The following is a 14,687-nucleotide window of genomic DNA, read 5'->3' as shown; positions in this document are numbered from 1 at the left end:
TGCGCGCCTCCGAGCCAAAGAAAGAAGGATCCGCCGTTCGACGATCCGCTCCGACAAGCCTGAAGTGAAGGCACGCAAGGATGCCGCGCCGATGGAGGTGGGTAGCCACGATGGCGCTTCCCTTCTCTGTCGCTCTTGGCTCATGAATACCTGCTCAGAGGCTCTTCAAGCAATGACTACTCGCCACCCGTCTCCCCCGCCTCGCCTCTCTTTTCCTCCAAGCCGCTTGTCCTCACCACCCGCCTCTTCCGCCTCTCTTCATTCAAGCCCTTTGTCCTCAACGTCCGGTTCTCTGTCTTCCTCCTGTGATCGACCTGACAGGCGACGACGCCGCACCAGCGAACAACATCGAGCCGGTCAACCATGTCGAGCAGGCCAACGACATCCAGCCAATCAACAGTGTCGAGCAAGACAACAACACCCAGCCAGCCAATGGCACCACAGCCGACAACATCCAGCCAGAGCGCGATGTGCATGTTGTTGACTTGGCTTCCTCCTCGGACGAAGACGGCGACGGGGCTGAATGGCATCTCGGTAACGACCGTGGAAGGAGACAAGCGAGGTATTTTGGTTTGCTACTCCTCTCTCATGCAAAGCTAACCCCCTTGTAGCCCCGGGCCGAATATGATCGTGACGCGTTCCGCCCAGCGTCGAATTCTTCAGAACGACGATGGCAACCAGAACACCGCCGCACCTGTCCGGCGTCGACAAAATCTTGCCGACCGGTCAACCCCACCTTCGTCGTAAGTGACCCTTCCCATCATGCAAGACTTGTACTGACACAACCTCAGTGGTCAACAAGTCCGCGTCAACTGGCACCGCGTCTTCAGGGACGACAGGGACGACTACAGGTTGATCGCCATCAAGGCCACGGACCACCCACAAGGCACCCAAGACTTTGGGCTTGTCTCTTTCGGCATGCTCCGCAAGTTGCCCTTCGAGCACAAGTCCGTTCGCCGACAGACAGAAAAAGCATGCCTGGCTGGAATACTGTCGAATTGGCACGATGGCACGACCTTGAGAGTATTTGCCGAGTATGCACGTTGGTGGTTGACGTTCTTCATCGGACATCTCAACCACTGGGACCCAACGAAGGGTCAGACAATCTTGTCCGCCAACCCCAACAAGTTCCCTCCTGGACGAGAACATCCCCGCGACATCTCAGCACGAATCAACGGCTGCATCCTGACGCCACCCTCTTCTGACACCAAGATCAAGGCAGAGGAACACGCAAAGCGGAAGCATGTGTGCTTCCCTTGCAACCGTTGCCCCCCCCCTCGAGCTGGCAGGGAGAAGAAGTCCGGTCAGAACATGAAAGTCGAGGACTTGATGCAAGTTTCAATCGGCATGGTGATATCAGCAGGTTGCGGATTTGTCACGGAAGAGGACTGGCAGGCATACTGGGGCGCGAGACTGCACGTGAGTCATCGCTGCCACAACAAGACATGCATCAACCCATGGCATCTCATCTTGGAGACGGCCAGTCACAACGAGCTGCGCAACACTTGCGTCAGAAACAGAGTCTGCACCTGTCCGCAAGACAACCGCTGCCTCCTGGAGAAGGTTGTACCTTCGTACCAAGAGTCGAGCATGAGGATGTTGTTTCACATCCTCGATCACAACCCCACCCTGCGTCCAGACGACAAGGGTGCCATCTCGGGAAAGGCACAGACCATAGTCTGGAGAGGAGACCCCGAACTCGCCCGCATTGTCATCCAGCAGCACCCGAAATGCCAGCAACAACAGCCGAATGATGGGAGTCGATCTTGCAAAGCCCTGGGCGGTAGGGTGGCTACCACCAGGCACAGTTGCCATCCGATTACGAGCCTGACGTCAGAAGTTTCCATTCGCTCGCATCCTTTCCGTCCAGCACAACATCCTCTGTTTCCATCTACTTCTTCTCGCGCATAACCCCAAATCCTCGAGTTTACCCGCTGTATCTTCGTCGGTTTCCTTTGTCATGAATTTTACGCGGTCAATCTTGCTTTTTGCTTGACGAGAACGATTTGATTTCGAAGGCTCAGGGTATAAGGGAGAGCCAATGCAAAATCTGTACAATCAACACCACCAGGCAGAAAATGAAGATGAACTCGCCACCATTGCTACCTCGACCACAAGAAAGACATCAGTACTCACATTAAGTACCCACACGCTTCCATCCTTCGAGTCCGGCACATTTTACATAGCTTCCCTCTCGCCCGCATGGCGCAGCGCAGATGCTCAACGAGATTTGGCCCGCTCTACCCGTGCAACTCGCGCCTGTTCCTTCACTCCGAAGCAGCCGCCATGACATGAGCGTCGTCTCCACGTCCAAATGAGCTAAAGATCTGCTGGCCTCGTCCGTCCCCCTTCGTGAACATCGCATCTGTCCCAAATACCAGTGTGGCGTTGCAGAATGCTCCGAATGTGCGTCCCGAACGTCCATTGGCTGCGGCTTCGTTGCCGAGGTTGACTATCGGACATACTGGGCCTCAAAACTCCACCTGAGTCATCAACGTGCATTCTGAGTGCGGATGTGGTATTGGATGGCTGCTCCCTGAGCGCGGACGTGATAATGAATGACTGCTCCATGAGTGCAGACGTGTCGTTGGATGAATGCTCCCTGGACGCAGAAATGGTCGACTTCAACGGCTTATACTTTTTCAGGCCTCTCTCTTCTCTGGGCCGGGGTCTACAGTAGCTCGGGCTAGCTCCCGCCTGCTCGGACCTGGACCCTGCCCAGGTGCCGTTGCCGGTAGGGTGGTAGGTGGTACTTGCCATTTGTCAAAGGCTAAAGAATCCTGAACCCTTTGACGCGCCATCGCCACAAACTTCCGCACATGGCTAGCACACAATCGTTCCTTGCTTGCGTTCGCATCGAACACGATGTGTCGCGTCCTCAAAAGGCCTTGCTATGCACCTCATCGAAACGTGATACTCGTATTTGTATGTGGCTTTGGTGCGCGGTTGAAAGTTTGGCTGTTGTAGAGTTGAAGTGATGGCACAGAGCGTATATTTTGGGTGGAAGAGTTAGGTATGTAAACTAACCTAACCCTTTCATGGCATCAGCGGGCGAAGGTGGCTGCCGTGGTGGTGGGGCGCAACCAACTGTGGCTTGGACGGGATGGCCCGAGCGCCACAAGCGACGCCCGGCCCGCAAAAGTATCGTTCCGCGTCAGGTCACACCTCCATCTCTTTTCACCACCCGCCCAGTCTGGCTCTCCGGCTCTGAGCCTGCTGGGCTGGGTCCCAGTTGCCTGTCGACTGGACTGTGGGCTGGCCTTTTGAAGGCTCACATCGACCTCCACGCCGAAAGAAGAAGGATCCGCCGCTGGACGATCCACCCCGACAAGCATGAAGGCGAGCTATACGCCTAGCCAATGGTACGCTACTACTCGCACCTACATCTTTGTTGCTTCCTACTAACGAATACTTGCTCTCAGAAACGTAATCACCCAACGAAAAAACTCCCCATAGCACCCAACGGAAACTCGGGCCTCTCTTTCTTCTCTCAGCATCGCCATTGCCGCTTTCGAAGTTGCCACTTTGTATCGCCGCGGCCGCCTCTTCCTCTCCTCCAAAGTTTCTACCTTCATTCGTTCCCTCGCCTCCAAACTCTCTGGCTTCAATCGTCCCCTCGCGTCGCCCTCTGTCTACCCTTGCGTTTCTGTCCAGATGGAGAATCGTTTTGCACGCCGCCTCCAGCGCAGCGTTTCTCCCTATGCCAGCCACCAGCGCAGTCATCAACGCAGCCGCCAGCGCAGCGTGTCTCCCCTTGCAGGTCGCCGCCAGCGCAGCCCGTCGCCCTATGCCAGCCGCCGCAACCCAGATCGTGGCCGGAGCCCCATCCGCGTGCCGTCGGCATCTCCCTCAAGCCGCCGGTCGACGACAAAGGTCGTCGGCTCGGGCCAAGGCAAGCCCTCTGAACAACGCCTTCTACTGAGCACCTTACTGATCCATTTGCAGGTCGCAACAAATACCGTGATCGGAGCCCGATGCGTTTGACGGCAACCACGCCTCGAACGACGCAGTCGTCGGCGGCGACTCCCTCGAGCAGCTGGTCGGCGGCAAAGGCCGTAGGCTCAAACGCAGCGATCACAGTTGCACCATTGTTCAACGAAGGCAGGTCCTCTGAATGACATCTTCCATTGAGCACTTGACTGACGGCGTATATCAGAGGAGCGAGCGAGGCTCAGCCTGTCCTTTCGCCCACCGATTGCCTCTCAAAGTGATCCACACGAAGTTCAGCACTTTCAACGAGGCCGAGAATCACCTCAGCAGCATGTGCCCCGACTACCATGGCATTCGCGGATACTCAGACACCAGCCGAAAGGTCACGATCGCCAAGGCAAGGAAGGACGTTATCGACATTCTGGACCAAGATGGTATCATCGCGGTCCAAGACCGGCCAGACCCCCGTACCCTTGAACGGCATTGGTACCGCCAAGGAGGAAGGGATGCCGAGGCCAGGCGCGATAAACAAGTGTCCAAGAGAGACGCGGAGGTGGCGAGACTGAATAGCCGAATCGACAAACTCTCCGCCGGCATGAAGTCTGGTTTTGATAGTCTCTTTGCATCCACTGTGACTTCCCATCGTCAGCCAGGCGCAGTCTGTACCTACTTTGCTCGCCCAATCGAACACTCGCCTCCGAAGATCATACGCGAGGCTCTTCCGCCAACCTTTTAAACCTCGTCACCTCAAACGCACCTCCGACCCACTTCTCAACCTCGTCACCTCAACCACCTCTGACCCACCTCTCAATCTCTTCACCCCAACCACATCTGGCGAGCCTGGACAGCATTGCGCGAGCTTCTTTGGCCGAAGACGGGCCCATTGAATCCTCTCGACCTGACAGGGCAAAGCTTGACAGCCATCACGCGAGCTTCACCTGACAGGGTCCGTCAGACGCGCCCCGTTCAAAGTCGCCAACTGCCAGTTTCCTCGCCAACATCTCACCTCACCCATCCTATTTCTACCTTCCACATCGACGCCACCTCAGATCATGCCTACGACGCCGCCATCAACTCCCATTCGCCCGAAGCCAGGCTCCAGGTAAGCAAAGCTCTGACAACCATTAGCTCCTCTACCTAGTTGTCTAACTTGATGAACGATGTTTAGCCATGGAACACCCGCAAGCAAGAAGCGCAAGCATGCTGAGGTCGATCTGGAGCAGGTGGCTGAGCCAACCCCTCGTGGTGCCATGACCGCGCGAAAGGTCAACCTTGCCGGATCATGTGGTTATTTTGATGACCTGATTGAGGGCATCAACGACGACAACCAGCGGAAGGATCCCTCGCCCGACCGTAAGCATGTCATCTTCCATTACCTTACCCTACTAATATGGATTAGTCAACCCACTCGGAAGGAAATGGTCCGATCTACGCGCTCTGGCATACTTCGTCAAGCATGACATTGACCATGATGATATGGGCAATCTCGTCCAGTCTGTGAGCCCACTTGATCCAAAGAGGGAGCTGCTTTGCAAAAAGCATGACTCCGCAGTTGCTCGGTACCAGCACGCAATTCTCGAGGCCATCCGGAATGAGATAAAGGCCATCATAAGATCGCGAGACCCCATTGGAGCCAAGAGCTTGGGCGACATGGACAAGCAAGAGCGGAAGAAGGTATGGGCCGCTCACTTCAGGAAGAATCCCCTTGGCGTTTGCCTCCGCATGTGGAAGCCGTTCGTCAAGATCATTGCGTTTGACATGATGTTCCACATCCCCAATGGGGTGTCCGACAAGATTCGGGGCACCTTGCAGCGCTGGGCGACTTACTGCTTCAAGAACTGGCTCTACGGTGCTGAGGCCTCCTTCCTATTTCGATGGCTCGCGCCTGCGAAGGGACCTGAAGTCCTTCTGCATTGCGGGAAGGAAACGGAGTACAGCCTCTGGAAGAAGATGCCTCTTGAGACGTGGATGAAGGGCACTCCTACCATTGAGGAAATTCCAGTGCAGGCTACCAGCACTCTCGGAAATGAAGTGGAGGCCAAGTCTGACTGTCCTGCCTTCAATGACGTCGAGGAAATCGCCTCCCACCCGACCGACACATGATCCTCGCCGGCCGCGAAACGGCCCTTCCGTCGACGAGATGCATCTCGAACAGCGATTCAATTGCATCACCAACAGCAGCCGCTGTCAGCCGCCGGCGAGCGCATTTGTCAAACAGCGGAAGCACTTGGTGCAGCATTGCATGGCGGTTGGGATCTCGGTCTCTTGGGTCTGATATCGTCTTTGATTTCGGCGTCCTTTTGTGCTTCTCTTTTTCGGTGGCTGGCTTCGGCCATGGCGGCGGCGACGAGCGGCAAATATATCGTGAGTTGGCGGCTTTCACATTGACATGGTGCGGCAAACAGAGGTAGATAGACAGAGAGAATGTGGCAGAAGGATGATGAAGTTCTTAAAAGGCGTTCGAATGTTCGAATGCTCCTCGGGGCGCGACAACGTGGTGAATGGATGCTCTTTCGACATGTGCAGCGCGTTTGAAACCAAAATTCATTTCTTTTCTGCAGTTTCCACTACGACTACTCGTTGCTTCTCTCTCTTTTTCCCGGGGTAAGGAAGTGGGTCCGATGCATCTCCCCACCTCCGCTCATAGCGCACACCCTCACTTGCAGTCAAATCAATATTTCTTGGATGTGTCGCGCCCCAAGAGACCCTCAGAATACTCTCTGGAAGCGGTCGACAAAATTGGGACTAGCGCAGATTCTTGTGAGCCAACGGCGTCGTTCTCTCCAACCACCACCCAACTCGCTCTCATGACCTGAAGAAACTCCCCACACAAAAGTTCCACAACCAGATCATGGCTGGCACTCCTCGTACTTCCCGGACTCCCCGCACGCCCCACATGCCCCGCAAAGCTTATGAAGAGGCGTAAGGCTTTCCCGCTCTACAGAGAAGCGCTGCTGACAGATGTATAGCGATGTCCCCAAAGACCCTACAAGCAGCGCTCGCAAGCGCAGTGACGAAGTAAGATGAGAGAACTGAAGACTCCATTCGAGGCTACTCTGAGAGCTATCTATATACTGCTGAAACCGCCAGGGGGAGCAGTAGCCGGTGCCAACTGCCGACGAGTCCTGAACTCGTTGAGACGCGCGAAGCCGACAGACAAGCGCATCTCGACTGAAGCAGCGAGTCGTCGTCCGGACAAGCTGCAGTCGTCCAGGCGAACTGCAGCTGAGACGACGCGACGGGAGACTGCTTGGTGTTGTTACACAGGACCACCAATACACCCCCCAGGACGAGAAAAGAGACAGTCGTAGTAGAGTAGATACATGAGTAGTCGTATTGACTGAATGGAAAACTTACTGCGTCGGTCCATACCCAATAAGGTCACAAAAGCGGCGGTGCTTGACTGTCGCCAATGCTTTGGTGAGCCCGTCCGCAATCATCTCGTCAGTGGAGACGTGAGAGACGGTTGCGGTTCCGTCTGCAACTGCCTGCTTGACGTACCGGTAGTACAGATCAATGTGTTTTGTGGCAGCATTGAACTCCGCACCATTGGCAAATCGGACGGCGTTCTCGTTGTCGTTGTAGAGCTGGATTGGTCGAGTATCAGGGCCCTTGTAACCCATTTCAGCGAGAACTCGAGTCATCCAGATGGCTTGTTTGATGGCGGGAGTGAGGTTGACAAACTCGGCTTCCGTCGTAGACGTACTGATGAGCTTCTGTCTCCTACTCTTTGCGTACAGTGAACCGCCTAAAGCCATGACAACGTAGCCTGATGAGGACCAACGAGTATCCGGATCGTCAGCGAAAGCGGCATCCGCGTGGATTCGCAAGCCGAGAGTGCCGTCATCGCTGGGGCGCAGAATGATTCCGTGATCGCGTACGCCCTGCAAGTATCGAAGGACTCGGCGAGCGGCAGCGAGGTGTTCGTTTGACGGGTTGTGGGTGTATCGTGAGAGACGAGCAGCAGGGAAAAGAATGGCTGGGTGGCATCTTGTCGCGCACCACATGAGTGAGCCAACAATCTCGCCATAAAGCTGTTGACGGTCCGGGTCGTTCTCGCCGTTGTACGCGCGTAATTCATGGGAATCCATTGGCGTGAGGACGCGCGCGGCATCGCTCATACCAAACCGTGCAAGAACGTTTCGAACGTATCCACCTTGGGACAGTGTGATTGTGCCGTTTGCGCGTTGATCAATGCGAAGACCAAGGAAGTGATGTAGTCGGCCCATGTCTTTGAAGCGGATCTTGGTGTTGAGTAGCGAGATGATTTTGTCGACTTCGGACTCGGTTTTGGCGGCAATACAGAGATCGTCAACGTAGATGAGGACGAACGTGAGCTCGTCCCGGCGTCTCATGATGCAGGGTTCTGAAGGGAGAGAGCAGAAACCCAGGCGGCGTAAGAAATCGTGGAGGCACTGAAACCAAGCGAGTGGTGACTGGCGTAAGCCGTACAAGGCTCTTCGGAGACGCCAAACTCGTCGTGGGACCTGGTATCCGGGAGGCATATAGGTGTAGACCAGGTCTTTCAGTGGTGCATTGAGGAAGGCTGTCTCAACATCCCCTTGCTTACAAAATAGGTGATGATGGATGTTGATTGCTAAAAACAGCATGAAAGCAGGAAATGCGACAACCGGTGACGACACTTTAGATGTATCAAATCCCTTGCGTTGAAGATTGCCCAAAACCACGACGCGGCTCTTGTGGACAACCTTCTCGCCCAGCTCGTTGAGCTTGTGGACCCAGACCCATTGTAGTGGCAGCACCTGAGAGCCATCTGACGGGTAGTCAGTCTCTTCGAAGGTGCCGGCGTCGGTCAACTCCCGTATCTGCTTGTCCATGGAGGGTCTCCAATGGATGGATTTCGGCCCTGTAAGGGCCTCACGCCATGAGCGAGGCGGAACCTCGTCAGTAGGGATGGCGTCTTGTTGGTGACGAGCGGCGTTTTCTGCAGCGGCGAAGGCGCGCACGCAGTGAGCAGATGGTTGAGGAGGTCGAGCATCGTCTGAACCGTGTTTCTCGTCAAAGAATTGTGTCTTGGTGCGAATCCGCTGAGGGTATCGTGATGGTGCTGTCAGTGGTGGAGTAGGTGCAGGTGATGGAGACGGTGAGGGCGGCGGCGGGGTTGAAGTCAGGTCGGTGAGTGCTGAATCATCAGATCCGGCGCGTTCATTGGCTGGAGAGACGTTGATCCGATCCATTTCATCTGCTGATGGCATGACATCCACGAACGCGTCCTCCTCACCTCCACTACTAACATCCACACCACCCACGTCGGACCTCTCCACCACTTCAATTGCTTGTTCCGCCACGTTGCGGATTGCTTCAGCGTTGCCTTTGAGAGCGTCTCGAACTGTTTTTAATGTGAGACGCACAACAAGCGTCTCGTCGTCGCCGTTCTCGACTTTTCCGTCTTCTGCATCGTTTGCAGCGGCTGTCGAGTCTGGCTGCTGAGGAGGTCCAAAACGTACGTCCCGAGTGCGGATAACCCGGTTCATTCGAGGGAGATACACCCGGAAGATGTGCTCACAGTCATAGCCAACGAACTGTCCTTTCTCCGCTCTTGCATTAAATTTGGCGCTCTTGAGACGCTTCTCAGCCGGGATATGAGCGTATGCGGTGATACTAAAGACTGGCACTGGCAACTGGACGTCCTCATGCCTGCCGACAGCATCATTGAAAACGTCAACCGGTGTCTTGCCGTCAAGTGCGCAAGTGGGAAGACAGTTGAGAAGATACACCGCATGTCGACAGGCTTCCGTCCACAATGATCGAGGCGTATTTAACGCGATACTCATGGAGCGGGCCATACCAGTGATGAGGCGTACGGACGACTCACTGATACCGTTTTGCTCAGGTGAGTACGGTGCCGTCTTTTCAACCTCAATGCCCTCTGTCTTTGCCCATGCCAGCAGCTTTTGGCCGCCAAACTCCATGCCATTATCCATTCGGAGGGCTTGGATCTTGCGTTGGAACTGGGTTTTGGTCCATTCGCTGAAGTTTTGAATGCTGTCAAAGGCGTCGCCCTTGGTCTTCGTAACTGACAAGTGTCGCAGACGCAAGTAGTCGTCCATGAACACCACCCCCCAACGGCAGCCGTCATGGCTGACCACAAGCAGTCCAAATACGTCAACGTGGACGCGTCCGAAGGGCGCGTCTGCTTGAGGCATCAGTTTGTATGACACCGTCCGGTGGGACTTGGCCACATGGCAGGATTCGCAATGGAAGTCTCGGTCGCCGGTGACGACGAGTTGTCCCTGGCGCTGGAGCTCGTCGAGCGCGCCAGTGTGGACATGCCCCAATCGCTGGTGCCACGTCTCATACGTTGCTGCAGGAGGAGTCGCTGCAGCAAATGCTTGCGCCGCATGATTGTCGTCGACGACCATCAGAATGTTCACCCCCGAACTGTCAGGGCAAGCCGCAACAGCCGTTCCATGGTTTTGCGTTTGTAACGTGGAGGTGAGCTGATCCAGGTACAGTCCCTTCTGCTTGAGTTTTGAAGCTGAGACAAGACTGACTGTCAGCGCCGGAATGTGCAGAACACCCTCTATTGTGAGAGTGTTGACCACACCATTCATGGGACAGTGGAGTACGGCGTCGCCGCGGCCAACAGCTGTTGCCGTACCTAAACCGCGTACCTGGACCGGCTGCGCGAACCGTGAGTAGTTCGTCAGCTTGGTTGAATTCGGCGTGCAGTGGGTGTCAGCCCCGGTGTCAACGATCCATTCATCCTTTGTCGAAGCTGGATATAGGCGCAGGGTGGCGAAGTAGTTTGCGCCTTGCGCTGGAGGGTTGGTTGTTGACGTTGTTGTCGCTGTCGCCGCCGTCGGCGGTTTGGAGACTCGATTGTCTGGTACGTGGAATACCCCTGATACTGGCTTCCAATGGGTGGGACGGTGTTCGAGGTGAAGATGGCCACACTTGGCCTTGATATGCCCCTTCTTTCCGCAGTGATCGCAGGTGGCACGGTTGGACTTGGACTGCTTGGCGGACTGCTGACCGGTGCGAACAGTGAGAGCTGTGGTACCATTCTCACCAGCGCGTTTGATCTCGTCGGTTGCAGCGTAGAAGAGATCCTCAAACTTGGGCGTCTCCTTCTTGTCGCGCCAATTCGTGCGCTGAGTCGTACACCAGACGGGAATGTCGTCCTGTAAGTTTTCTAGGAGCAGAACGCAGAGAATCCGGTCCTCAACTTGCCATTGGATGCGGCTAATGCAGGCTTGCCTTCGTTCGTACAGGGCATCACAGAATTCCTTCGCCGTCGCGAAATCGCCGCGTCGACAGAAGATGAAGTCCTTGATAACGTCGGCCTCAGAGAGGATACCCTTGGCGTCGTACATGTCGCAAAGCTTCCGCCATATAGAGCGAGCTGAACCGGTATGCCCCTGTAGCGCTATCATGATAGGAAGCGTGATAATCATCGTGAACCAGCAGACGATATACGCATCCTTCTCATGATCAGTGGCATTTTTCGGCTCGTCCTTGAGCAGATGGGCGCAATGGAATGGACCAAGCCTCATCTCGACCATCATCTTGAAGGTCACCCAGTCGGCGGGGCCTTTGAGTGGCTGGATGTTCTTTGAAGGGATACTGAACTTGCTGTCGTTTGTGGTCAGGTCCACCTCTTCTTTGGCCTCGGCCTGCTTGGCCGGTGCGGAAGATGAGGCGGCGGTGAAGCCTGAACTGCCGGACGACGAGGGAGGAAGGGAAGGTGAAGTCATGGCGAAGGCGATGACTGTCGGTACGTTGCTTGGAGTCGTGGAGACAGACAACGCTAACAAATTTGCTGAAGAGCAGGAATCGTGCGAGACGACGAGGGACGAAACGACGAAACAACAAAACAACCGTCGGCGACGATCGTGTGGACGGTGTCGCGGTGCAACACCAAAACAAGCTGGATAAGCGATTTATGCGTGTAACGCGAGGGCTCATAACCTGACGAAGTAAGATGAGAGAACTGAAGACTCCATTCGAGGCTACTCTGAGAGCTATCTATATACTGCTGAAACCGCTAGGGGGAGCAGTAGCCGGTGCCAACTGCCGACGAGTCCTGAACTCGTTGAGACGCGCGAAGCCGACAGACAAGCGCATCTCGACTGAAGCAGCGAGTCGTCGTCCGGACAAGCTGCAGTCGTCCAGGCGAACTGCAGCTGAGACGACGCGACGGGAGACTGCTTGGTGTTGTTACACAGGACCACCAACACGCAGCCGCCGCGAGGCCATCCCTGACGAGTTGGACGTCCTCCCGACAGAGCCAAACCTCAATGGAAAACGCGTGATTCTCGCCGGTTCGGCAGGCTACCTTGATGGATTGACGCGCCACATTGCCGCAGACGACGCACTGGTCAATCGGACCTATGACACAGCGGAAAGCGGAGAATCCTCCGGGAAGATGCGAGACCTGAGTACTCTCGTGTACTTTGTCGCCCATGACATTCATCGCGCCGACATGGAGCAAATTCTGCACAAGCATCCAGCCCACAGTTTCGAGTACTTGTGGATGGAAAGGTCCAACGTCCGGGCCGTCCAGACGATGCAAACGACCGCCCTGACGTACATGAAGAAGCTTGTCGAGGAGACGTACGAGCAAAAGATGGCCGACCACACCGATATCACCCGCATGTCCAACGCCAACAGGAGAGACAACCTCTGGGTGCCCATGTGGCGCAAAGACAAAATGACACTGGTGAAGGGCATGTACGGCTCAATGGACAAAGTCATCGACTTTGAGGTGATCCTTGATCCACCTAACGACCTCGACGATGAACTGGCCAGAAAGCTTCAGGCTTGGCGCACTTACTTGATGTGGTGTTTCATCCTCTCCGCCGAAGCATCTCTGAAGATGCAGCTTGTGCCAGAGTACCTTGGCCGTGCAACTGGAGGTGTGCCTCAAGGCGAGTCGGTGTACAACCACTGGAAGCGCCTGGTTAGGGAGGACTACATTATCATCCCTGACCTCAAGACACTCCCCGTCACGTCCGGCAAGGATGCGGCCAACAAGCGGCGCAAAGTCGCTGTCAAGACGGGACACAGCTTTGTCCCCATCACTGGTCTACAGGGATAGCTCCTCCGGGGTCATGTTCTTGTACAGGAGTGAGTGGTTTCTTCTTCATTTCTAAGTCAATGGCAGGCACGTGGGCGGGTTGGCTTTCCTTCCAGGTAAAGCTGGGGGTTTTTTATTTACCGTTCATAGCCAAATCACATCATGCGTCCATCAAATGATATCAGAATGGGCAAAGTGTCGGCAAAGTATGGGCTAAAAGCAAGCGGCGCAAAGTTTCCTAGAAGACAGGACACGCCTTCGTCGCCATCACCAATCTGCAGGGATAGCTCCTCCTCGGTGTCCTTTGCTTCATATGTCTTCATAGACTTTTGCCTGCGCGAAGTGAACCGAAGTGAAAATATCAGGGCTCTACTTGCTTCTGGACCTTGCAGCCTTTTTCCCAATCTCATCACCTCAAAACACCTTACACCTCAGGCTCCAACTCACCGGCTCCAACTCTTCATCTCCCTCTGCTCTGCCATGCCAGCTGTGCGTTTCTGGCCCAGATCACGCCTGATCTTACCAGCTACTCCATCGTCCTGCCTCAAATTGTCAGGTAGGCAAATCTCCATCTCAACGCAAGCAGCCCTTCTAATTTGGATGTTCTGGACAGACATTCCCTGCACCAGATTCCAAAAAGCGCATTATGGCGGGCTTTGACATCGACCGAGTGGCTCTCCCCACTTCCGGTGGTGTTACCGGACGCAGAACGCGCCTTGCCGGCCCCTCGGGATGTTTCGACAACCTGACCCGCGGGATGATGCCTTGTCGCCCGTTGGCTGCTTCCACTGACCGGCTCCAGGCGACATCTACCACCTTCCATCCAAATGGAACAGGATCAAGTTCTTGGTGTACTTCGTGCGCCACCAACTCGGCCCCGACCAGGTCGGGGTTCTGCCCAAGAGGGCCAGGCAGGGTGAGGACATGCAGAGGTGCACCGCCAACCAACTGGACGTGCGCACTGGAGGTGGATGGCAGGGACAAATCCTCAAATTTGTCGCTGGTCAAGTCGAGAACATCGTGAAGAGCCGCGCGCAGGGCAAAGACATGGGCGACCTTACGGAAGAGGAGCGCCACGACATCTGGGCGGCCTACTTCCGTCGCAATCCTCTCGGCGTCGCGAAGGAAATGTGGAAGCCCATCTCCGCCGTCGACTACGACGCCATCTTCTACCCTCCCGAGTCGACCAACGACGAGATCAAGGCCAAGCTGCAGGCTTGCCACGACTACATCCTCCAGTGCTGGATCCTGGCGGCCGAGAATTCTTTCCTGTTTCGCATCCTGGCCAAGAGCAGACCGGCAGTGATTGCTGAGCTCAAGCAGAAGAAGGAAACGGAGTACACACTGTGGAAGAACATGCCGATGGATCCAAGGGTGGTCGTCCCTAGCATCGAAGACATTCCTGTCACCGTCTAGTCCTTGCTCGGCCTGTCTCGCAGGGCGACGTGAGCGAATGCGGTCTCCACTCAAGACCCTGTCTGTCCGGTGGGGTGGCAACAAGTAGGGCGGCTCGGCGATAATCCATTAGACTCTTGCCTAGGTTATTTGCACATCGCGCCCCGAATGGCTTGGTTTCTGGTTGCGACAGTCAGGATACAGGCAGGAAGCGGTTGGCCCGCAGACATTGAATGAGAGACATTGACTTATTTTTGGTTCCGCTGGTCGTGACTTAGGTGACTTTGAAGCTCGCGCCGCAGAGATGAAGGCGGAGGGAGCC

At 55.5% G+C, this 14,687-nt stretch overlaps 6 protein-coding genes across 6 annotated transcripts; 5 read left to right on the top strand and 1 right to left on the bottom strand.

The window, feature by feature from the left end:
• Positions 1 to 363: 363 nt before the first annotated feature.
• J3D65DRAFT_694482 (uncharacterized protein) lies at positions 364 to 2,041 on the top strand (the record flags this gene model as incomplete). The annotated part of the gene is made up of 4 exons (XM_066803983.1): positions 364 to 399; positions 426 to 562; positions 612 to 743; positions 792 to 2,041. 4 exons carry the CDS (start codon positions 364 to 366, stop codon positions 1,909 to 1,911), a joined length of 1,425 nt encoding a protein of 474 aa, XP_066655972.1. The 3' UTR covers positions 1,912 to 2,041.
• Positions 2,042 to 3,525: 1,484 nt separating this feature from the next.
• Positions 3,526 to 4,695, top strand: J3D65DRAFT_322431 (uncharacterized protein). The gene is made up of 3 exons (XM_066795353.1): positions 3,526 to 3,892; positions 3,946 to 4,101; positions 4,157 to 4,695. The coding sequence occupies exons 1-3, from the start codon at positions 3,655 to 3,657 to the stop codon at positions 4,405 to 4,407; spliced, it is 645 nt and encodes a 214-aa protein (XP_066655971.1). The 5' UTR covers positions 3,526 to 3,654; the 3' UTR covers positions 4,408 to 4,695.
• Positions 4,696 to 6,317, top strand: J3D65DRAFT_322446 (uncharacterized protein). Its single transcript, XM_066795354.1, has 3 exons — positions 4,696 to 5,032; positions 5,099 to 5,283; positions 5,330 to 6,317. The coding sequence occupies exons 1-3, from the start codon at positions 4,983 to 4,985 to the stop codon at positions 6,031 to 6,033; spliced, it is 939 nt and encodes a 312-aa protein (XP_066655970.1). The 5' UTR covers positions 4,696 to 4,982; the 3' UTR covers positions 6,034 to 6,317.
• Positions 6,318 to 10,488: 4,171 nt separating this feature from the next.
• On the bottom strand, positions 10,489 to 11,761 carry J3D65DRAFT_322415 (uncharacterized protein). The gene is made up of 2 exons (XM_066795352.1): positions 11,164 to 11,761; positions 10,489 to 11,075 (listed from the first exon to the last, which is right to left on the bottom strand). The coding sequence occupies exons 1-2, from the start codon at positions 11,646 to 11,648 to the stop codon at positions 10,598 to 10,600; spliced, it is 963 nt and encodes a 320-aa protein (XP_066655969.1). The 5' UTR covers positions 11,649 to 11,761; the 3' UTR covers positions 10,489 to 10,597.
• Positions 11,762 to 12,011: 250 nt separating this feature from the next.
• Positions 12,012 to 13,269, top strand: J3D65DRAFT_621522 (uncharacterized protein). The gene has a single exon (XM_066799968.1). The coding sequence runs from the start codon at positions 12,320 to 12,322 to the stop codon at positions 12,989 to 12,991; it is 672 nt and encodes a 223-aa protein (XP_066655968.1). The 5' UTR covers positions 12,012 to 12,319; the 3' UTR covers positions 12,992 to 13,269.
• Positions 13,270 to 13,894: 625 nt separating this feature from the next.
• J3D65DRAFT_602306 (uncharacterized protein) lies at positions 13,895 to 14,386 on the top strand (the record flags this gene model as incomplete). The annotated part of the gene is made up of 1 exon (XM_066798113.1): positions 13,895 to 14,386. One exon carries the CDS (start codon positions 13,895 to 13,897, stop codon positions 14,384 to 14,386), a length of 492 nt encoding a protein of 163 aa, XP_066655967.1.
• Between the last annotated feature and the right edge of the window lie 301 nt (positions 14,387 to 14,687).

This window comes from Phyllosticta citribraziliensis, assembly GCF_038025025.1.
Source record: "Phyllosticta citribraziliensis strain CPC 17464 chromosome Unknown J3D65scaffold_5, whole genome shotgun sequence".
NCBI classification, from domain to species: Eukaryota; Fungi; Ascomycota; class Dothideomycetes; order Botryosphaeriales; family Phyllostictaceae; genus Phyllosticta; species Phyllosticta citribraziliensis.
Note: the sequence above shows the minus strand (reverse complement) of the source record. Positions and strands in the feature narration are given on the sequence as shown.